This window comes from Apus apus, chromosome 19 (assembly GCF_020740795.1).
Source record: "Apus apus isolate bApuApu2 chromosome 19, bApuApu2.pri.cur, whole genome shotgun sequence".
In the NCBI taxonomy this organism is placed as follows: domain Eukaryota; kingdom Metazoa; phylum Chordata; class Aves; order Apodiformes; family Apodidae; genus Apus; species Apus apus.
Genome location: NC_067300.1, coordinates 11,077,810 through 11,101,888, shown reverse-complemented (window position 1 = coordinate 11,101,888; position 24,079 = coordinate 11,077,810). Strand labels below are relative to the sequence as shown.

Below are 24,079 nucleotides of genomic sequence, written 5' to 3'. Positions count from 1 at the left end.
AATTTGGCAAGTTCCAAGGACTCTGGCAAAGTTACACAAGGAGAAGACGGAGGGCAGTCATTCTGGCTTCTTGCTGCCCATTAGTCTAGTGAGTTACGTTTTGGAAAATGTCTGTTGTGGAAAGAGCACTTTGTCCAATGTCAAACATGGCATTCGCAAACAGCCCCCTTTGATGTCGAGTATGATTTGTTAGAGGAGGCAAACAAAGCCCTGCATTCATGTAAATGCAGACTTGTTGAGATGATGAAGTAATACCTGAAAGGCTCTGAACGAAGGTAGCTTAAAATAAATCTGTACTATCATTAAGGCTTTTTGCCCTGGAAATTTTATTATCACAACTTGACACATTCGATCTAATGGTGTTTCTAGGAGTTGTAGCTCAGCTGCCAGTTGGCACACAAATTAAATTTGGCATACAGTTCCTCTGCTCTCTAGCACTTCTTTTCTGTTTTGATACAATGTTTAAATTGCTTTGACTACTATATATGTATTTTTCAAAGCAGCACCTTTGCTATACCTTTTAGATTAAGGTTTGAAACATTTTTAAAAGTCAGGCTTTCATTGTACAGTTTACAAATTCAATTCAAAGCTGTGAAATGTGTTTTTGCTTAGATTGCAGTAGCAGTCCCCAAGGCCTGTCACAGTTTTTACAGGGGTGTAGAGAATCTACAAAGTGTATTTTAGAATATTCATAAAATGCAAATGTAAGAAAGTGAATGTAGGTGCTGAAGTGAAGAAGCTGGGCTCCCAGCAGAGTGAACAGGAAGAGGCAGAACCCCAGGAAAGTTGTCAGGGCAGAAGCTGGCTGGTTAGATGTCTGATGGTAACTGGTTGCAGTGTCAGAATCCCACCAGTTAAACCTAGAGCGCACGGTTATCCAAGGCTGACCTGAGGTGCACAAAAAGCAAGATAATTTAGGCTCAGAATAAAAATTGCAGCTGGCATAGTTATTCTGGTTCATATCACTGTGCACTTAATCTTAAAAATTACCCAGCTTAAGTTAAGTACATTGCATCAGCTAGGATTTTTAGTCTTAACTTTGACTTTGTGCTGATCAAGTGGAAATCGTTATTAGTCACTCACAGACACTTGCAAGTGTGCCAGCCATTTTCTGCAGTGAGCTTTAAGTGCTATAAATTCCATCTCAGTGTTAAAAAAAAATTAAAAATTGCTCCATATCAGAAAGGCAGCTTTTGGAAAAGTTTGTTTCTCGTTCAGAACAGAAGCCCTTTGTCCTTTAAATGTGGGAGTTTTGTTTTGTTACTCAAACTGAGCCCATGGAGAGGACTCTGCCTTTCTCTGTGCCACCGCTCTGCACCTTCCCCTGCGCCAGCCTGTGGAGCTCTTGCCTCTTCTGTTGTTTCCTTTTTCCTCTTCTGAACCTTGCCACCCTGGCTCCAGTGCTGAGGCTGTAAAAGAAGATGGAAAGCCAAGTTACCGCAGAATGATCACTATCATTAACATTCACGGGTGGTTCACTTATCATTCCTGACTGCACAGACATGGCAGCCGTTATGAAACGTCCACAGGTGTAGCACGATGATACATATTACATTGTGCCACAATGGATTTATGTATTCTGTAACAAAAGAAAAGTGTAATGAAAAAATACAGAAGGTAATCCTTTATTCCTCCACTGCACAATTTATCAGTAATGCCTGTGGATGATAAGTGCCAGGGATTTCCTTTGCTTGATTTAACCTTGTCACCCAGGTATGTTTTTGCAAAATGACGGAAAATACAAGCTAAGGAATTTCTTTGGCTTCCAATTTGTAAGCAGCAGTTTTAATTAATGGAATAGCATCTGCTTCTCTGTCCCGTTTTCTAGTGTGTTGACTTTTAAAGTAAAGGTATCGCACATTAGCAGAGTAAGCTAAAACATGTAATTTATAATTGTAATTAAGGATATGCTGGAATTGGGTTGAGTGAGGGCAGTTCATGAACAGTATCAATGCAGAGCATAGCTGGGAAGCTGGCACGGGGAGGTGGGGTGTGTATTTCTTCCAGAAGAGCCTCTTGGTGCTGTTTTCCCATCCAGGTGGGTTCCGGCAGGTGGGTGATGGTCCGTCCAGGCATGGGGTGGCTCCAGGACTCCTGCCTGGAGGACACTGCTCCAGCACCCCAGGGACAGCACAGGGCTTCTCCTCCTCTACTGCCCTGGGGATGTGCTGACACGCTGGCCTGACCCCGGGGCAAGGTCAGAATCGATTTGTTCTGGGACTATATCCCCTCTCAGCTCAGATTTGTGGGTTTACTGAGCGCTGAAATGTCGTTACTGAGGTTCTGCAGGGTATTGTTAGAGAAAACCAGCACTGCACGTGGGGAGCCAGGGCACAGGGAGGGGAGAACCATGTGTCTGGGCTGGGATGGATGGTTCAGAGCCTCTGGCTCTGGTCCAGAGCAAATATCCAAAAGTTTACAAACGCGGGGTGCGCTTTACATTGCACTGCTCTTGCCAAAGCCTCGCTTACCGGATAGCACACTAAATATAGTAAAACACAGAGGTTTTTCTTATTTTGCTTTGATCAGTAAAATAAACTTTTAAAGATTGTTCTGGGATGAGATCCAGCTTCTGAAGCAAAGAATGACCATGGCTCAGGCATGAGTTAGTAATAGAGTGTCAGGAAAATTAGTCTGACAGTTCTCAGGCCAGCTGCTCAATAGAAAGAACTTAGCAAGTCAGGATGGCCTGAAACACAAGCAGGATCAACAGCAGCATGTGCTCTCTAGCAGCTGAAGTGTCAGGAATCGGAGGACAATCTTCCATTTTCAGGAGGTTCCTGAGAGGTGTTGGTGGAAGCAGCCCCAAGCTGGGGCAGCTGTGGTCAGATTTGGGGTGTAGACTGCAGGCCCTGCTCTGTTTGTGGGAAAACACCTTTGAAAAAGTTTGTTTTCCTGTATTTTGGTTTTCTGGAAACCTTATTTCTGTATTGCAGAGCATGATATGAATTACCTGGAGGCACCATATGTCTTTTGAGTTGATGTTCTGGTGGTTGGGTCCAGTGTGGAAGGCTTTTCTTGTAGCACTTCATTGACAAATGTGTCATTTACACAAAAGCACAGAGGTAGTTTCCTTTTTGTAATTATAGTATGATTGTACAAGAAGTTTTTCACTTTAAAAAATTGACTAGGTGTAGCTCAGACTGGTGCTGTGATTACTTTGGTGCTATTGGGCAGAGGCAAGAAGCTGTGAGGTGCGTGTGCACGTTGCAGGGCTCAGTCCTGCTCGGTCTGTATTGAACACAGGGCAGAAATAGAAAGGGGAAAAGTAGATGCGTGAAAAGGCTGAGAATATTTGGTTTGAAGACAAGTAAGATAGAGTTATAAATAATAAATGGTGTAGAGAACATAAATTTGGGGCTTTTAGGCAGTTTCATTTTGCCAGGAACAAAGGGAACTGAGTATGAAATTCAGATGAGACTAACTCCTGGCTGATGAGAGGAAACGCTGCTTCACAGCAGGGCCTGGTGGGGCTGTGCATGGTGAGGAGTCTGAGGGGCCAGGGTTGCTCTGAAAACAGACCCTTCTGGTACATCACTTACAGCCTGGCAGGCATTTTTATTTTTTGTAATCCATAAATGACCACCCGCTGGGGTTTCTTGACCATCTCTTCGGCTTGTTCCAGCCACTCAGCAGCGATACCTGGTTGCAGCTCCCCGGGGATAGATGAGGGGGTCTGTGCTGAGCAGGGCTCGGGGGACACGGGTGCCCACTGCCCCGTAGCTGCAAGGAGGGCGTGGGGTCTGGTGGCCAGTATGTGCCCAGCCTGGGACTTCACTAGCCACTGTGTCTGCGTTGCAGCCAGTGGCCAGGAGAAGGTCAGTGTATACTGAACAAGGGGAGATGTCAACTCTTGTGCAGCTGTCACGGCGTGGGCTGGGGATGCCTGGCTGAAGTGATCTGAGCCCAGACTTGTGTTCCTAGCATTTGCATCTTCCAGTACCATGTAACTTGGGGCTGGTTCTCAGGCCGTCCTTATGTTGCTTGGACTAGTTTTGACCACCAGTTGTTTTTAAAAATATTCCAGCTGTGATGGTCACGTAGAGCTATACTCCCTGGTGGAATTCCTAGTTGCCAGATACCCAGCTTCTCTCTAGGCAGCTTTGCAAACCAGCTTCCCCTGTGCAGTGCCCGGAGCTGCCATCAGTCCTTCTGCCTGCAGTGACATCTACTGACACAGCAGAGAGTGACGCCAGCTCCGAGGGACAGTGTTTCCTGACCGATTAATCTGGTGTCTCCTCTGTTACATTGTCCGCTGCTGCCACGATCAGTGTTTGGCAGAGGTGCCTCCCGTGCCCCCGCATGTGGGCAGTGTCCCCCAGTGTGGTCTCCTCTGCAGGACCCCACAGTCCTGAACCTTTTTGTGAGCTTCTGGGCCACGAAGTTCACAAAAATGCGTCCAAAAAAAGCATGTTACTTATTTTGGAAATAATGCTGCACTGCAAAGCTGCTGTGGTTTCTGATTGTTGTTTTGTGAAATGATGTGTTCCATCTGCCGGGGACAGTATGGAAATGACACTGCAACTGATTCCCAGGTATGCACTGCAAAACCTCCTAGAGACTTAGGAACGTGTGGGTGAAGAGCCCTGCAGGTACATTTGCTCATTTTTCTTTTTTAATGACGAACACAAATTGATCAAAAATAAAGATAAATCAGGAAAATCCGTACACACCTTGAATCTCAATCCATTTTCTCCATTTTTGTCTCTGCCTTTCTAAGGGAGTTTGCTTGATTTCTCCTCTTCCTTTGATAGCACAGCTTTGTTAATTGTTGTGCCTAACGAGTCCTTTGCTTGAAGCTAACGAAAATTGCAGTGAGCTGCCTGATGATGATGAGTCTGTAAAAATGCATGTTCATCTGTCTTGCAGAAATGCTGCTCATGGATTCTCACTTATTCAGGTGGACAGTATGAAGGTGACCATGAAGGATATCTTACAAAAGGCCTTAAAGAGAAGGAAAGGATCACAGAGAGGCTCAGGTGGGTTATTTATCGTACTTTATAAAGGGGGTAGGGTGTTTTCTGTGAGCATATTTTGTATCTCTTTATAACTGTTGTGAAAGATGCTCTGTTTTTCTGTGAGTATTATGATTTTCTGCACCACTCAAAAGCAGTTCTGTGCAGAGGTTTGTGTTCTAGACACTGGCAAAAAGCAGACAGTGGAGGAGCTGCATAATGTTTGCTGCAGAGCAGTATATCCATTACTGCAAATACTTATTTATGATAACAAAGCCATTTGCATTCAAGTCCAGCTAGTGGTAATTGAGATGATGGGTGGAAGTACAGGAAAACAGTCCTTGCCAGAATTTGTATACTTTTAATTTATGTAAGAAAATTATGCTTAGTTTGATTTTAAATAACTTAAAGGAGTCATCGTTACTTGTAGAGAAAAATAAAAAATTACTTTCTGCAATGTTGTCAAAATAGCACTGTTATAGTTAAGACACATCAAGATTTAAAAAAAAAAAATGTACGTTACTTGCATTGACGTTTTAGAGCAACACTTTTCCAGGTGTAAATGTACATTGACATGTATGTTGGTGTGTGTATATTTCAAAAATATAAGCTGAGAGATCTTTCCAGAAACAAGATATAATTACTGTGAGAAATTGCACCGTCTTGTCACACAACAAAGGAACTTTAATATAAACCTGTCTATACACTAGGTGAAGATAAGGGTCTTGTCTTTGTAAATGAATGAAATCTTACATACCCTTAGTTTTAACTATGGGAAAAGAAAACAAACCCTGTTTTCTTTAGAAAAAGTAGTTCAGTGCAATTTTTAAACGAGTGTATAATCTGTCATGGATTTAATTAGCTATCTTCGGATGAGAGCTGAAGTTTTAATAAAAGTTAGAAGAGATAACACAGTGAAGGACACGGATGAGCTGTCTCAAGGCCATATTCCAAGGGAACGATAAGAGCTGTAAAAAATGGCAGAGGAGAGCAATTGAATGAAGCAATGAAAATCTGATTCTCGTAAAAAAGAAAAAAAAAAAAAGGAGAGGAGAGAGGGAGCTGCTGGTGGGGGTGGTTGTAGATGAGCCCCGCCAGCGTCTGCAGCAATTTGGCCGCTGTCCAGGCCTCATTGTTCACCCTCGGCTGCGGCGGCTCGGGCCAGATGTGCCAACTGCACGTCCCGGCTTTGCCAGCTGACTGCGCCGTTTGATAACCAGCTCTCTGGATGCCCATCACTGGCCGCAGAGATAGAATTAAATGATGATGATCTTCCCACAAGTTGGGAGAGGAAACAATGCATATAAATCTTGATTTCATCTCAGCGTGAGAAGTCTTTATCCATCATCACTCATAATGAACAAGTCGTTAGCTGCGATGAATGGTGTTCTGTTTTTTTCAAACACCTCTTTTGTTCACTTTTTGGGTGACTTTTGTTTATTTCCTAGGGTCAGATTTCTCTTCCCTGAAGGGAAGTGGCTAAAGGATACACTTAGTTCAATCTTTAAACTGCTTTCCTCCTTCGTGTAACAGATGTTTTGCTCTTTGTCCATTTGAAATTTGGTTTTGCTTTTATTTTGCTACTTTCACTCAGTAGTTTAGAAATGGAACAGACCTGTCATTTATGCCTTCACCTAAGACACTAATTTTTACTGTCTTGGCACTCGTGCTCAGAAACCTTTGTAATGACAGGGTGTGTAAGCATGTATGAATCATTGGGGGGGGGTTAATTACATAAGATATAATTTACATTTGCTTTTTATAAATTATCCATGTGACTTCTCACCTCTTTGAGATATGACCGTCATCCCTGCTGGGGATATAACCTCAGTAGAAGTCATGACTAAAAAACTTATGATTACTTACAGATATATTTACTATATGAATGTGTAATTGGATATCCTGAAGTAGTCCGTGTTGCTTGCAGATTTCAATTTAAGGTGTATAGATACATCCAGAATTAGGGCCTGCAGTTGTAAGCTCCAAGAATTGGAGTCACTGTGAGCAGTGATCACTCTAGTGAGAGATTTCTGCTTGAATCCCTATGTCATTGAATTTCATAAACAAAATATTTAAATTTTAGTTTGCTTTTTAAATGTTGTAGAGCATTTGTGATTCATTATTGAAATGGTCATGTAATGTCACATGGGTGAAGACACTTCTCAGGTATTTATGTCTGAAATTAGTACATAATTAATTAAGCTTCCCTTATTCCCAGTTACTTCCCTTATCCAAAACAGTGATTCATCAGTTTGCAGACTGTGGGGGGATCTGGAGGGTCTTGCCTGTCATCTGTAAACCAGCAGAAATGGCAGCTGCCTGTACAGAGGAGACCCCCCATCCCAGCACACAGGGACCCCCCATCCCTGCTCCACCCGTGGGTCCCAAACCAGCCTTTCCCAGCCCCTTTGGCTGCCCTCGGCAGAATGGGTGGGAATGCTGGGGGGCTAAGGGACAGCTGACACTTGGGGTGCCACCACGGTCAGCATGGATAGACCAGAGCAGGATCAGGAAAGGGTTTGTCATCTTTCTTCATCTGCCACCAGATTCTTCATACTCGCCGTGGATATGCCTCTTCCTTTCCCTGGGAGATGCACAGATAAATGGAATTTGAGATCAGCCCATTAGCACAGTGCAGTCCTGTGCCATTGGAGTTCAAGTCATTATTAAGCAGTGGATTAGGATGTCAAAGTTCTGAATAAAAGATAAGACATAATTTAGGAAAAGCATTTCTTTTCATTCAGCAATGCTTCCTTTTAGGTTGGTTGTTCTGATTTTTTGAAAGTACTAACCAAAAATAGACTTAACATGTTTATTTAAAGCTTTTGTAGTAGTTTAATACAACTGTGAACTTTTCTGCACATTTTCGGTGTGCCTCCAGACCACTCTTCACAGGACAAAAGAATTTATTATGTTTATGGCTTATGCCATTTCCAAGGACTTGTGTAAGAAACTGTTTTCTGAGCTGTTTTCAACACTGACTCACATGACAATTTTCGAATTGGTCCAATGTTTGTAGGAAAATGCAAACCTTGGTTGGCTGTTTTGGGTGAGGAAGGAATAGCAGGATTTCTGTTGTGTGTCAGGATGTTCACGTGTGACCAGGGCTAAAACATTACACCTATTTTCTCTGTGTCATTCCACCAGCAGTCTGCAGCTTATGAGAGGTTTTTCAGCAAGCAATTGAGTTGTGAGTTCCCAAAAATCCATTTGCCTCCGTCACCTCTGAGAGTCTGGGACCTTCTGAGCTTCTCTATTTCTGACTTTTGTTTAAAAGTGCCACTGCCATCCACTGGGCTGCCAGCCCTCACCCACCTCCTGCAGCGCAAGGCCCGTCCTGGCGCGGGAGGTTTCTCCTGACAAGCGGTCGCGCAGAGCCTGGGTTCATGCTGTTCTGTGCTCACCTGGCTGTGCTGTGAGCTATGTCCATGGAAAAATGCCTGTGTCTTTTTTGAAAAGGCTGGAGCTGAATACTTTTGACTGCAATTTAACTTTAAGCCAGAAGTTACTGGTTGTGGGAAGATGCAGGTCAGCAGAAGAGGCAGCAGTGGGGTCCAACCATTGCTCCTCAGAAAGCAGCATGAAGAAGGAAGCTGTGTTCTGATAGCTCTGCTCAGTCACTATGTCAGATACCCTTATTGCAAACTGTCCAAACTAGTTCACATTCCTTGCAGTTTTCCTTTCTTAGTGTCACAGGGCTTTTGCCTTAGACATATGAACTCCAGGCATTTTTAAATATTAGTTTTTGAGTCAATCAACAGGAAATGCATGTGGTAAAATAACCTGTATGTGTAGAGCTGAGTGAAGGGCGGCCCCGCCAGCGTCTCGGAGAGGACGTGATTGTCCTGACATGGTGCTTTGGGACCCTGTGACCTGTCCCACCACAGACAGCAGCAGGGGCTTAATGGGAATACTGAATCATCTCTTGCCACATGCCCAAATAACCAGTGGGAAGAAGTACATGGGAATGTCTGCAAGTTATGGAGAAGCCTGGAAGAACCAGTCAATGCTGCATACTGGAGAAGGTAAATCTGCAGAGGAAATTGTTGAGGCAGATGTTTAATTAGTTGGAGTCAGGGTGGATAAATCGGGATAGGAAGGGTCTCTGCAGATATGCTCGTGTGCCTTCCCTTTCTCTGGGCTGGTTCCATTGTCTTTAAAAACTAACGGTTCTTTTTGCTTAAGAAGGAAGCAGCAAAACCAGCCATATAACCTCTCCATTATTGTAATGGATTCCCTTGTGTACACTCATAAAATAGAAAATGTAATTGATGTTTTCTTATGGTAATGAAAAATAACTAAGTAGAATACTTTATCATCCATTTGTTTAACCTATTGCGTGCTCAGCAGCATGGACTGCACATGCATATTTTACATGAAAGCTGAATATAAAACACCCTTGGTTGTGGAATGAGCTCCCAGAGGAGATGGGTCTAATCCAGCAATGGACCCACCTTGAGGGGGGACATTGCTAACAGAGCCAGAATGGGAGAGAAAGAGAGTAAGGCTGGGGTGAGATCCTGACCCCAGTGGTGGGAGGAGAAGAGCCGAAAGCTTCCTTCAGTGCTGTGATGCTGGGATAAAGGCCCTGTGGAGAGCTCCAGGACCCACGGATAGTTTAAGGATTGCCTTGGATGAACTTGCCATGCCTGGATCTCTCTGAGAATGCTTTTGAACATTGTGAGCACTCCAGCAGCTGGTGGTTTAAATATAAAATCGATCTGCAGTGTGGCAGATCTACAGAAAGGGAATCACATGCTTGAAACCGTGAGCATAAGAACTTCTCATTCTTCCTGAATTTATCTGTGGAAATGTCAGATACGGTGTTGTCCAGATTTGGGGCAGGCATAATAGTGGAGTCTTGAAAATCCTTTTTAGAAGGTGAGATTTGCGTGTTTTAGGACGTGGTATGATTCTGCTCCCTAGAAATCAGTAAGAGTCTTAATATGCACTTCATAAAGAGGTCAATTTTAGGCATGCTTTTAAAATCCCATCTTTGTGATTTGCAGATCAAGTTTTGTAGATTGTACAGATCATGTTGCATAACTGTAAAATACCATTATCAGTATAACTTGATTTCCTTTACTGCAAAGTGATTTTCCTACACAATCAACTGGTGTGCATTTCTGCTGGTTTTACTTTTACCAATACTTACTTGTAACTCAGTTAGCCTAGGAATTTTGGTTATGGTAAATGTACATTTTAATCCTGCTTTCCAGGAAGGCTCGCAGTTGGATGAAGGAGAGCAGTTTCTCCGAGGTGAGATGCAGAGACCCTTCTGTTCAGCCCAGCTGAGACTGGGCCTGACAGCATCCCACAAGGTGCAGGAGGCCAGTTGATCTTAGCAGGCTTTTTATATCTACACTAAAGCCCAGATTCAGTATTTTCTATAAAATATGTTTACATGGCTGACAATTTTCAGAACATAAGAAAGATGATGACTTCATTCTTGATATTTGATTTATCTTGATGCCATGGTGATTCCCAAATATGTGCAGGAACTGTGTATACACATGAAAGTTATCTTCCTTGCCTCTGAGCTGTCTTGCTCCTTTTGCTCTTCAACTGGGATGTCAGTTGCCTTTTCCTCCAGAGCTTGACTCAATGGCCTATAAATGCTAATGTAAAGTAAATAAGAACACAGAGAGAATGTGCACAGAGGCTTTGTTTTCAAACAAATTAAGCATTGATGTCAGTATATAAAAACCAAATGTTCTTAGAAGGAAATGAGAGACAAAACTAAACAATGTATAATACTGCAGTGTTACGGTAATCCTGCCTGTTTCTGGCCCGTGTCAGCCTCTCTTTTAAAATTTCTTGTGACCAGAGAAGCCTTGTCTGGTTAATCTTGTCTGATTGAAAGTAGAAATTCCTTGCAGGCTGAACATGCTCCTGATTATTATTTAATAGCTGCTTCAAACTGCAAACATCCCTGAACCAGAAATACTCAGTCCTTTTAAGAACAAAATGCTATACAAGTTTAATTGTTATAAACAATACCTTTTGCCAACATTTTACAGACATGACCTGTATTTTCCGTAGGTTAGAGTGAGAGTTATTAACTTAGTATATTCTTCTCAGTTTGGAGAAAGACTAATAATTTTTCTATAAATGAAAACAGCTGCTTTACAATAACATTCAAGTCCCTAACAGCTGTCAACTAGTGCTTTTTGCATTCTTTAAAATGTGTAAAGTGACTGAAAATAGTAAAAAAATAATCTTACTAGTCTGGATAAGTGTATTATCTCACTGCCACAGGAAGCTGAATAACAAGGAAAGAGAAGAATTAAAGAAACAGGGATAGGACCTAAAAAGAAAAGTCTCCATATCATATTTTAGTCTCTACCAGCAGAATCAAAGGAATTATAGCTGCAAAGGCCAGTTAAAATATTCTGTTCCATCACCAGGTAGCTCAGAACACAGTCTATTAAAAAACATGTTTTGTAATGGTTTATTATTCCTGTGTTTCAGAACTACACACAGCTGCTAAGTTATCCTTCAGATCCTGCAGGACAGAAGCTGCAAATAGAGAGTGCAGCATGAGGCTCATCTGCCGTTCAGGAGGCAACCAGGGAAAAGAGATTGGAATTTGCTTTGAAAATTCACTTTCTAACATACCGATCAGAGCAGTACTTTGAATGTCAAATTTCTTGTCTTAAACATGCTTCTGAAATGGTTTACGAACACATTTTGTTCAAAACTTACATGGGCCATAAGCAAAAAAGGCAATGCAAAGGTACTGTTTGTGTGGAAAACCATTTAGAGCTGAGCACCCCCCCAGGCCCAGGGGAAATCGCGCAGCTGCCGGAACGCTGAAGGTTTTCGTTTAAACCTGTCCCACAATTTTCCTATTCCTGGAGTATCTCAGCAGTTGTGTTTGTAAATACTTGGCCTTGATGCTGAGGTGCCGTATTTGATTTGTCCTGTTCCTGCCTCCCGCGGGTGCTCGGGAGCACTGGCGTTCCTTGAGGTCCAGGCAGGAGCTCAGCAGCTCCGTGTGTCCACAGCAGCTGCTCTTGCTGTGGGAAGAGCTGTAGGACTTGCTTGGTTTTCCTTCCTCATCCCTACCTTGTAGATGAGGGAATGGGGCAAAACAAATGTCTGGAGAGGGGAGTGCATGTGGTTTTTTGTTGCTTTTATGTGTTTTTTATTTATATATATATTTTAAAAAAGATAATTAGGAAGAGAAAAGAAACTGTGTGAAACCACAGCTCTGTGATTAAAGGACTTTTAAGAGATAAATCATAATTAGAATAAACTGTCACTGAAGTTTGATACTGTTACTGAATTATGGTAACTGAGGAGTTTAAATTTAAAAGTAAATATGTTAGAGTGGGCGATGCATATGTTTGCTCTGACTCTTACAGAGATGGAAGCCCCAGCATCTGTGACAGTGACAAGCCAATTAATTTGTATTTCGTTGTGTTTACATGCATGCTTTTCTGCCTAATGGTAGTTTTGAGTTTCTTTGGCTTTCAGTGCTTTGTTTTGGATAATTATAGCATCCCTGCAGAGTCTTGTGCCCCCAGTTCTGGATGGCTTTACCTGGAGATACTTCAGAAATCCTGGTTTCCCTTGCAGTAAGCTGTTTATATTAGCAGCATTTAAATTAAAAATAGCATCAATATTTGTAGATCCTTGGTGAAGACTCTCCTGCTTGCTGCCCCCTTTCACCAAGGTGGCAATGCAGTGAAAAGGCGTCAGAGAACGGGAAGGGCCCACGTTGTCCCAGCTTCCCCCCACGTTGTCCCAGCTCTCCCCAGATGGGGGACAGGGGTGGCTCACTTATCATTTCTGTGCCAGCTTTTCCTCAGCAGGATGGGTGCTGGGCAGGGTGAGCTGCTCCACGTGGGAAGGGGGTTATGGAGGCTGCTCAGAATGATTTCCTTCTGCCTACAAACTCCATCTCTGGTTCTCAGCAGTAGTGATTTATTTCAGTGAGCCCTTTCTCCCCAGCGCTGATGCTGAGCAGACCCTGACGTGACGGGGATGTTGGTGTATGTGGAACAGCTCATCAGGAATAAAGTTTGTGGATAGTTTGTCAGAATAGAAATAGCTCATTAGGCCTGTGTGTTTGGGCTGATGGGATTGTGGACATGAGCCTCAATGGCTGAGGAAAATTTTCGTGCCTAGCCTCTGAAATGCAAGTGAAATATTGAATTGCATCTACTTTAGAGCTGTTGGTATTGAAATCATACATTTATTGGTTCTTCTGGATTGGTAGTAAAGCTGAAATTTATGTGACATTTTAAATTCTACAGTTTAGTGTTTGGATGACAGAGACTTTTTTGTTTATTTCATCTACTCTGAAAGAAGGTCCTACGGGTACCCCAGGTGCCTTCATGGGACCATCTCATCCTGCTGGTCTTTTGTGAAGCCCGAAACCCACCTATCCAGATGCTTGTGTGGCCCCTTGCTGCAATATTATAACTTCCCCATCTGTAATCAGGGGAAAGCCCCTTTCTCACTTTAAAATCCCAGTCAGTAGAGACCTCATGTTCATCTGCATCACAAATAACCCTCTAAACTGGGATTGCAGGTGTTCACATTGGTGCTGTCTTTTAAGAAGAGGACTGAGGGGGGAGCCGTACCCTGTTCATCTGCCTGCCCTGACATTGTCTCTTAAATTTGGGATTTAAAAAAAACAAAATAAAAAATCTGTGTATTGTATTTCTGCCATAGGTACATTACATTATGGATCAAACATAGTGATTTCTTTCTCCTTTTGGCTTTATTTAGAGCTATATGTTGCTAATGCAAAAAGAAGAAAAGTCTATAGCAGCAATTAAATAAAGCACTTCTGTGAATATTCTGCAAAGACTGGTTTGATGTTAGTTATGCTGCATGTTTTCTATTCTACAACAAAGCAATACATAAATGAAGTGTTTGTTTCTTTTCAAGGGGCTTTTGACTAAATTCTTTAATTTCACTGGCTGTCAAGGTAGTGTTAAGTAAAATGGGTTTGAACTGCTGTAGTTTTTGTGTACTGGACTAGGTGTCAGAAACCTTTGCCATCACTGGAAATTCTGTCACTCTGGATTTACTATCTGTTTCCCACAGCTGAATTCTTAAGCAGTGTGATTTAACACCTTGGCTCTCCATCAGCCAGTCCTGGCATTTATTTGAATGCATTACACCACTGGTTTCCATAAACTATTTTACAATTGTTTCATATAAATGACTGTTTATTTCTACAAAAACCATCTGTATTTCTGTGGAGAGCAGCAGATAACTGTATGTAAAATTCAGTAATGTCACAACAGTGCAAGTTAAGAAAAAACAGATTGGACTAAAAAAAAGTCAAGCTTGTGCGTAATGTTAAAAGTTTGTTTTCACTTTTAAATATCATTATTAACCAGTATTTGCATTTATAATGATAAAATCTTTATTCCACTTCAGAGGTGTTGTGGGGTTTTGGGGTTTTTTTAACGGATAAACAGATTTAAGCTGTCCTCATAGCAGTAGGATTTGAGATGTAAACATTCTGGTTTTACAGCTATTTCCTCTCAAACTATTTACATATTTTCTGTTGTTTGTTGTCATTGCCAAGCACACAATGGAATCCTTGCCCCTTCTGTCATGCTGTAAGAAAAATTCTACAGGAGGCCTGAGACCTCTCTCTGTTCCTGGTCTCTGTGCTCTCAGCAGTGTATCGATCCCTCTCCTCTGGTCCTCTTCTGGTTATAATCCTGTCTCAGAATTCATTTTCCAGTTCCAGGTCAGTGCCTGGCATTGGTGGGAAGGCTGGTCCTCCTCCAGGACCAGGCCATGTCTCAGTCCCCATCCTCCCAGCCAGCACCACATGGAGCATCCACACGGAGCTATTTTAATTCTCCCATATGCTGCCCATGTGCTGGCAGAGGGAAAGCTGGAATCCAGTAGTCTTACACTTAGCACGACTGATACTTTCTGACAGACTATTTGAAATGATAGAAATACATAAACCTCCTCTTTTTTATGACCTTGTAATAGCTGTAACATATTTCCAGCAAATATTTTCTATAGCAATAATAAAAAAGTGGTAACAAAAAAAATAAATATAAATATAGTTTAAACTCAAAAGAAATCACACTTTCAAAACCTAGGGTTGGAGCAGAGAAGCAATAAATCATGTATCCTTGTGCAAGGAGAAACTTGAAATAGAAAAGTACCACAGACATCAACATTAAATGTTTATCGGCTATTTTCTTTTGCCTGTTTCCTCTCTCACTGCTGCAGGTGAGCAGAGCCTGAGCCACAGCCCTGTTCACTGCTGCCCATTTGCTGCTGCCCAGCACCTCCTGCCCAGGCCAAGAGTCACAGGAGTGTGAGCATAGGCAGCACAGTAGGGACAAGGACAGGGGCTGGCTCTGCAGATGGGGAAACCCTGCTATGGCACCATGAAGACTTTGGTGGTTGTTTTGGGTGATGGGCCAAAGTACCACGTCTTTCAGCTCCATGGATGCCTGGGTGGGTTTGTAGCTCCTGGCATGGCAGTTGCCGGCTCACTGGGGCCTGATTTTCATCTGCTGTAAAACCAGAGGGGTTTTACTGTTCTGCTGAAGTACAGGAACACATGTGCCCCTTTCTGCTGCAGGTCTCAGCAGGTCTCATATTTGGAGGTTAAAGATGTTCTCGTGCCAGATCATTTCTGTAGAGAGTTTTCTGAGGAGCTGTGCCAAGCAAGTGAGTTTTAAAACTAATCCGTGAACAGAAACAAACCACCGTGAGCAGACAGTGGTCACTGAGAGATTTGGAAGAGGTCAGACAGGAAGATGCCGTGCTGTTAAATATTATGTATAATCTGTTGCTCATATTTGCTTCTCTCTTGGATGTGGATGGTAGCAAGGACCACCCTGGTTCGATGCAAGCCAGTGTTCCTTGGCTTCCTCACCAGGCAACTGCAAAACTGTAAAAATTAAATTGTAGCAAAGAGCAGAATTAATAGATGACATATGGACAAATGCAATTTACTGGGGAAAAAATCAGCACAGCTTTTGTAGAGCAGGTTGTGCCTCAGAAATAGGTGAGCAGCCTTTGAGGAAGTCAGAGACTATAGGAATACGGATGATGTGTTTTATATAGCATGCTTAGATTTCCAAAAAAGATTTGACAAAGGCTCATAAAGCAATTAAGCTGTCACAGGATGAGAAGGAGGATCCTCAAATGGATTAATAATTGATTAAAAGGCAGGAAACAAAGAACAGGAGTAATAGCCCTCCTTTATTAGTAACTAGGTTACTGGTAGAGTTCCAGTGGAACTGGTAGAACCTGCATTGTTCTGTTAATGTGGGGCATGGAAAAGGATGTGAATGCTGATGTGACAAAATGTGCTGTTGATACAAAAGAAGTAAGAATAGTGCAAATAAAAGCTGGCTGTGAAGCACTGCAGAGGTATCACAATGCTGAGTGACAGGACAATGAAATGAGAGAGGGAATTCAGTGTCAATGCGTGCAAAATAATATACATGGTGAAAAGCAGCCACAACTGTATGTGTACAATGATGGGCTCTAATTACCTTCCATCAGTCAAGAGAAGTATCCTGGAGTCATCCTGCGCAGTTCTCTGAACACTTCAGCTCAGTGCTTAGGGGCAGTCAGAAAGACAAATGGAACATCAGAAATTAGGAAAGGAGCAGACAACAAAACAGAAGCGTTATTGTGCCAGTCCATAAATCATGATGTGCCTACATCTTAATTGTTGCATTTCATCTCAAAAAAGATAACACAGAAGTAAAAAGGTATAGAAATGGATGAGTGCAAAAATGGATCAGACTTGTGAAATGAGTAGATGCTGAAGAGAAAAGATCTTTTCCAGTTTGGAAAAGACATGGGTGGGTACAAGAGAAGTCTATAGAGTAAGTGTGGAAGAGACAGTGAGTTGGGACAGTTTGATCCCAGTTGTTTGTAAGGCGAGAAGTACATGCCCCAAAAGGGAGGCCAGGCAAATGCTTTCTGAAACAAAAGGGAATTCTTTTTCTCTGGCAGAGCAGTAAATTCTGGAGGTCAGTGTTACAAAAATCAGAAATTCAGAAGTGTTTTGAGCAAATGCACAGACCATAAAGGGAGCAGAAACAGTTGACAGCAGAACTGGCACTGGGGCTTTGGTGAGAATTATGGGAGCTCTTGAGAGGGAGGCGAAGATAAGGGATAGTAGGACGTAGTGATGTGTTCTGTTGCAGACTAACACTGTAGAAACATAGGGTCAGTTTCAAACCTTTTGGGGATTTTTGTTTATACTGGTCGTCTTAGTTTAGATTTGACACCTCCACAAACACTAAGCATTGAGGTAAGTCTTTCTATACTCCTTATTTTACTCTATTAACTAGTTTGCAGGTGGAGTTGGATTTTGTTTGGGGTTTTGTTTAAGCATCATTCTCTTTTTAAGTGTTAGTGTTTGTTTATTGTGCAGATTCAACCCCTGACCATGGCATTCTTCCTTGCTATTGAAAGTTAATGGGGGAAAAATTGCATTCCAAACATTTGAACCTGTAGTAGCCATGGCTGAACTTAGTTGATCTCTGGTGATCGGCTCAATTTAGTTACGATTTTTAGCCATTAGGCTGGGGCTGAATGATGGTGATTTGGTTGAGGCCAAATGTCTGTAGAAAATTGGCTGTTTGATAAGAGCCCTGTTATCAGAGGGGGATACTTTCTCATTTACATTTAGATGAGTATTGATTATTTATTTACTCAGAGAAGTGAGATTCGTTCCCAATCTTATCTCTCGTCTCTGCTTGTCAGCAGAAAGAGAGATAGAGCTCCTGACATCAGCCCAAGATAACAGCACTTTGTAGTGAAGATAAAAGTTGGAATGGGCCTTTTTCTAGTCTTGACTGAAAGGATAAGTTTTAAAAATTAGAACTGATGGGTCATGCTTTCAAAACCCCATTCTGAAGGCTTTGCAGCTTAAATGGCAACAGAATTGGTTTGTTATGTGGATGGTGATTCACCTTTTGTAAGAGAGCTGCTTAATTTGATTATGCAGTGGGATTCTTCCTGGGGCACCTTTGTGTTGGCCTAGGAAAGCTGGGGATGTTGCACTGGGACTTGTTTTGTTGTTTAATTCCTGATAAACCTTTCTCTTTTTGAAGTACAAGGAATACTTGCAGGCAGAATCTGTGGTGTGGATGGTTAAATGGGGATGTTAGCAGAAGGGACTTGTGTTATGGAGGATCACCTCCAGGGGTGGATTGCCAGGCTGCAGGGGTGCTAAGCGTGGCCTGGGAGCCAGCAGCTCTGTCTGTCCAAGTTAACCCTATTCCTCTGCAGCTGCTGGGCAGGCAGCACACCAGAACAACTACAGAAGAGAAGAATTGCTGTTGCTGGTTGTATTTGCAGTGTGTGATTGAGGCACTCTGTCCTGCCTGCAGGACACCTTACCAAGCATGAAGAAGGCCACCAAGTCTGGTGGAGAAGAGACCTAGCTCACATGCCCTACCAGGCCTTGCAGTGCCTCTGGGGCCCCCAGCAGAGCTTTGCTAGGTTTTGGACAAAAAGAGTTTGTGTGAAGGTACAACCACTTCTCTTGCACCATTTTGTGGGTCCTTTCAGGGTGCTGCCTTTGTTCGCTTTGTGCTCTCTGAATGCTCAAACACTTGTTTCTCCAGCCCTGCTTGCTCTCACCTAGCAACAGGTTCTCTCTCTCCATGTATCTGTAACAGAATTACAGAGCTAGAGTAGGGGTCAGTATTCATTAGCTTTGTCTTTGGGTGTTTTGCCCTGGTCACTTCCATTTTAACGTGCTTGCTCCCAACTCGGTGGTGGAACATAATACACATGATTTACTCTCCCCTTGCTCCAGTGAGCAGAGCTGTGTGAGAGCCCTGGGCTGTGGCTCCAGCCCGATGCCTCTGGATGCAGGATGTGCTGGAGCTGCTGTCCCTGCTGTCACCAGAAGCTCTGCCCGGGTCTCAGGCCAGGGCTGCTTCCTGCCAGGGACTCAAAGGTTTATTTTACAACTGCTTGGAATGTTTGCATCAGATTACAGAAATCCATAAAATCCAGCTTTGGTTTTACCACTTTAAATTTTGTTGAAATTCCCAGAGCAGTATTCTGATATCCTGTTAGGAGACTGGTAAATTACCTCATATTTCTACTGCAATGACATCATTTGAACTTGTGAGAGAATTCTGTTAGTAAAACTGCTCCACAGAATCAGCCTAACATTTTTCATCTGTTGTGAAGTAGAGGTCATATAAATGTGTACAGATATTTAAAACACATTTTTTAAGAGCAGATATTCTCTAAAAGTCCATTTACACTTTTTTTTAATGCATTTCTTAATATTTTCTGTTTCAAAGGATTTATTCCTGTGGAAGGTTGCCTCAGTTTCTGGTCAGTAGCTCAGTTTCATTGCTTCATTAGCAGGTAGCTAATACAGTCTTGACACAAACTGGATAAAACAATTTACCTGATCACAAAATTCTGAAGTTCTCCAGATAAAAATCATCCTTTGGCATGGGTGTGTGGGTGTTGAGGATGGAATGGCCAGTGGCTCTCCATAGGATGGTGGGAAGCTTGCTGAGCAGTGCGAGTTGTTTCCAAGGTGGGTGATGTTCTTTTGATGGGATCCAGCTGCTGGGATTGGATCCACACAGGGGGATGATAAACCACTGCCAAGCTCCTGGGTTTAGCCTTGTCCCCTCTTCGTTGTGTGCATATGATACTCTGATCATTTTAAGGCTTTGGTGGCGTTGGTGTCTGTCCTTCTGCCCCATCCCTCTGTCTGGGAAGCACAGGGCAGATCCATCCCCGTGCTGGAGAGAGCAGCGTGGGATCTGCACTGGTCCTGGGCAGCAGCTCCTACAGCACTGAGCAAGTGACAGAGAACTGTGTAAATGGAAATGATTTGGTGGGATTGGTGAAGTATTTGAGAGCACCTCCGAAGGGTCTTCTTACAAACAGGCAAAGCGTGTTTTGCTGCCACTGATTCTGTTTTTAAAGCTCCACCAGTTTCTAAATACAAATTGATTTACCACTTTGATATTTGTTTCAGTTCAGTGTATTTTGCTTCTGCCTAACAAGCCAGGCCTCTGTTTATTTAATTTATTTTAAATTTTTAATCACATTTCCAGTAGCCGGGAGAGAAGAAACGATGGTCTGTATGTATTTGCCTTTTGTTGTCTGTGCTGGCAGGAGCCGTCTCTGCTGCTCCTCAAGCGCTGGTTGTTCTGTGAACTCTTCAGCAGCCTGTTGTGCTGGGCCAGGGCAGCAGTTGTGCTTCCCCTAGGGCCTGCAAACAGCCCAGCTCCAGCTCTGCTCCAGTCACCAGGAATAAGGGTCTCCATTTTATGGAGAAATAACGTTCCACTCCAGGAGCAGAACGCGCTCGGGCCGAGCGGCGAGCACCTCACGTGGCTTCTGGGGAGACGAGATGAGCAGCAGTAATTGAAATTCTGCTGTAGTAAATTTAAAATTAATTGGCTAACAAATTCCATTTCTTAGGCATGCCATCTGAGGCTAAAATACTTAATTTTTTTATATGTTTTAAATATTTCATCATGTGCTATCATAATTCAAAGTCAGGAAACATTCAGAAATATTTTAAGTACTGATAAAGAGGGAATAGATTTCATTATTTCAGTTCTAGCTATTTTGTTACATTAAGACCTGGTTAAAGGTGCTTCACATCACAGATTTTTCTCAGGTGTCTGTTTAGTGTTATTTACTGGGTTACACAGAAATTAGGCAGCTGAGAATGTTGTGTGTGCTTCAGCCCTTGGGTGTGAGGGGTGCAGAGATGTGCCCCAGGGTGCAGTGGGGTTGGGACCCCCTCTGCCCCCACCAGCTCTGCTTTGGAAGGGGTTTTTCTTTATCCCAGGGTCTCACGGGTAGTTTGGCTCACCCAACTAACCCCTCTCAAGTCCTGGAGCTGACTTTACAGGGGGTTCTCATGGAATTGTGTTACTATGTTCTTTTTTAATTCCAGTTACAGCACACAGTTTAAGGATCTATTCAACCAAAAGATATATTTTTTAAGTGGTGTAATTCTTGTGAAAACAATTTTTAAACACATTTTGTGTAGTTGAAAAACAGTTTTTTAAGTAGTGTGATCTTCCGTTTGGCAATTTGGTTTGAGAAGGAAGTTGGCACCTGAATCTCAAAGCTTTATAGTTACATGCAATGTATGTAAAAATAATTCCTTTGAAGAACAGCATCTGTGCGTGGTTGTGTTTGATGCCGTTAAGTGGTAGCAGTGTTCAGATCTTTGTGAAAATCTAAAATCCATCCCTTGCTGACTCTTTCTGCACCTTGCAGCTGTTGGGCAATGCCAGGGCTGCAATATCCTTCCCTGCCTGGCTGGGCTATCCTGGGTGCCCGCAGGGTGAGTGAGCCCACGTGTGGGGAGCAGGCTCCAGTCCCAGGCTTCAGTTCCAGGTGGGCAGAGCCCCTTGCTGGGCAGGCAGGGCAGCTCCATCCCCATCCAACAGCAGCTGGGAACAGTTCAGAGCAGCTGGTCTGGGCAGAACCAAGAGAACAAACACATGGGCTTCTTCACATCAGGAGAGCTGCCCAGATAACACGATGTAGATACACACCAAGGCCTGAGTAGGTGTTTCGCAGGCAATAGCCCCGCATTGCAGCAAGGACAGGGTGTGAGGACAGGCCCATCTGGTGCAGAAACAGCAGAACTGATGGGCAGGAGTTGGTCGGTAGCATTGGGCAGCTGAAGGTGACTGGGATTTGTTGTTTCCTTGAACACCTTCCTCCACCTTGTGACAAGGCCCTTCCTTTTGGCAACAAGCTTTGAACCGTGAACACCTGCCTGCCTTACCTCTAGGCTATGAGTAATCTCATGTTAGTTGAACATGATAAGCCATCACTTTGTTAGAAAACAGATGATTTTACAAGTTACTTTATGTTTCAGGTCCTCAGTATCGGCTGGAGAAGCAGAGTGAACCTAATGTCCCAGTAGATTTAGACTGTACCTTGGAGAGCCAGAGCACTTTGGAATTCTGCCTTGTCCGGGAGAACAGTATGTTTCCCCTTTTCACTTTTGCTCTTGTAAATTGCTTAAGCTCACATAAGTTATGTGTTTTGGAATACAAGCTGCACTGTCTGGGCAAGTAAGTTTTGATGCGACTTTCTTTCCTGAGGCTCTTCTCAGTAGTGCCAAAACAATATTCCAGAGGGAAATGATGGATTTCATACCTTCTAGTAAATAGTCTGCATCCTGTTTATCACTTCATGATTAATCTTTATCCGTTAAACTCTGCTCTGTGAAGTTATGGCCAACCCTGAAAAACACTGGAAATACGAAACTTGTTGCAGCCATTGCTTGGTGGATGAAGCAGTTGGTCTGCAGACTATTTGGCCATGTCAATATGGCTGTTACAGGCACTGTTTTTTTTCTAATAGAATTTAAAGAAAGTAACCATGCAGATGTAACTACAGCAGTTTGATTCTTAAAGTGCTAGACAAATAATCTTCTCTCCAGTTATGCTCAAATATTGTAAGTCTGTTACTGTTTTAATGGTCTTAATGTTATTTCCTAATTTATTTATTTACAAGGAACTATATGGAGCTTTAAAAAAAAGACATTTAACACTGATTTGTATTTATCCTCCATAGCATTTTGGTCCGTTCTTCATTCTTTCCAACAGTCATGCTCTCAGTTATGATTTTTTTTTTTGTTTTAATTTACAACTGTAAAAATGTTGATTGTGCTAATGAGGAAACCAGTAGCATTCATGCTCTCAGCCAAGACCATGCTCAGTGTTTGCTGCAAGCAATCACCGTAAGAGCCTGTTTCAAGTAGTAGAAGAATTTTTTCTTTCTTTGCAAAGACGAGACCTCTCCCTTTATGCTGTTTGGCTAAAGCATTTTGTAGTTTATCCTAGAATGACAGCAGAGCAGCCCCTCCTGATTGCAGAGGCGAGGAGCAGGCTCTGCTCCTGTTCAGGGAATAGCAGAGGTGAGCTGTGGCTGCCATGAGCTTACTGCTGGGATGTCAGTGCTGGAGCCCAGAGAAGCACTGACTGCCCTTCCCCATACAGTGGGATTTGCTCCCAAAATATGTTCATTTCTTCATTAAATAGTTTTAAGAAACTATAGGAGAGAACATGGCAGAAGGTGGCAGGGGTGCACGAGGAAATAGAGCTCTTCTAACCCTGCTAATCCAGTTGCACTCTTCCACAAGCCAGAATTCCCCGATGTCTGCATCCTGATTATTATTTTTGTATCTATTTTTAATCTATGAAAGATTCATACTAGTAATACTTTCATAGGCTTGATTAAAAATAATATATTTTAATCCAGGCTCTGTAATTAAAAGCATATTGTATATACTGCATTCTGAACGTATTTTCATTGTCTGTGGAGGAATCCATGCTGCGGCTTGGAGCTGTATCTGCTGGTGCTCTTAGCTCTCACGAGGGACTAGGTTCAGGTTGCACCATTACTCTAATAGTAAATCTGTCACAAGTTTTTAAGTGCTTTAGCAGGAGGCATTCAGTCTACTCTGCATCAGTAGCAAATGCTCCAGGAGACCCTCAGAGGCCATGTCTCAAAATAAATGTCGTAGGCCTGAGGGAAGACACTTCCCTTTCCCTGAAGCCCTGGGCAGTGATGGCTACTTTTCCCTCCTGGGCAAGGGGACACAAGAACAAGCTGCTCTGCAGAGCAGAATGGGGGAAGGAGCAGGATAGATCCCTGAAGCTGGTAAAAAGTGCACTCCATTAGTGAGCTCTCCTGGCCCTCGTTAAGCAGATCCATGGTGCCCACCTAAGGCCATGACCCTACTAGGATGTGATTTCCTCGTGTTGCCCGGGGCTGTAACCCAAAGTCTCCCCAGAGCTCCCGGTGCTGCTGCAGCTGTGTTGATAGGTGGTGGGTTTTGGTTTACTTCAGGGGTCTTGCTCTTGTCAGCACCTGGAACACGGAAAACCAAAGGCAAAACAGACACTTGGACTCAGTAGAGTTCCAGAGCAAAGCACTGGGTTAGTTTGCTCAAGGCTGACAGTAATCTAGGCAAAATACTAAATGCTCACAAGAATTCTGTCGCTTTTCTGCGGTGCTGCTGCTGCTGAATGTTTTCTGAATTGATTCTAAACTAGAATGAGGAAGGCAGGAGAAATCTGCTTATAGTTTCTCCCCCAAAATGTGGGTGAATTTGAAGTGATGTTCCATTGCCCCTGCTTGGG

The 24,079-nt window shown here is 42.9% G+C and overlaps 1 protein-coding gene across 2 annotated transcripts in view; it reads left to right on the top strand.

Moving 5' to 3' along the window:
* The window catches only part of MAPKAP1 (MAPK associated protein 1), a 93,007-nt gene that overhangs the window by 47,036 nt on the left and 21,892 nt on the right, over positions 1-24,079 (top strand). The window contains exons 7-8 of one of the 2 annotated variants that reach the window (XM_051636218.1): positions 4,870-4,979; positions 21,805-21,912. In XM_051636218.1, coding sequence (XP_051492178.1) covers positions 4,870-4,979; positions 21,805-21,912 — 218 coding nt within the window. The remainder of the gene's footprint in view (positions 1-4,869; positions 4,980-21,804; positions 21,913-24,079) is intronic. The other variant, XM_051636219.1, reaches the window with a different exon arrangement.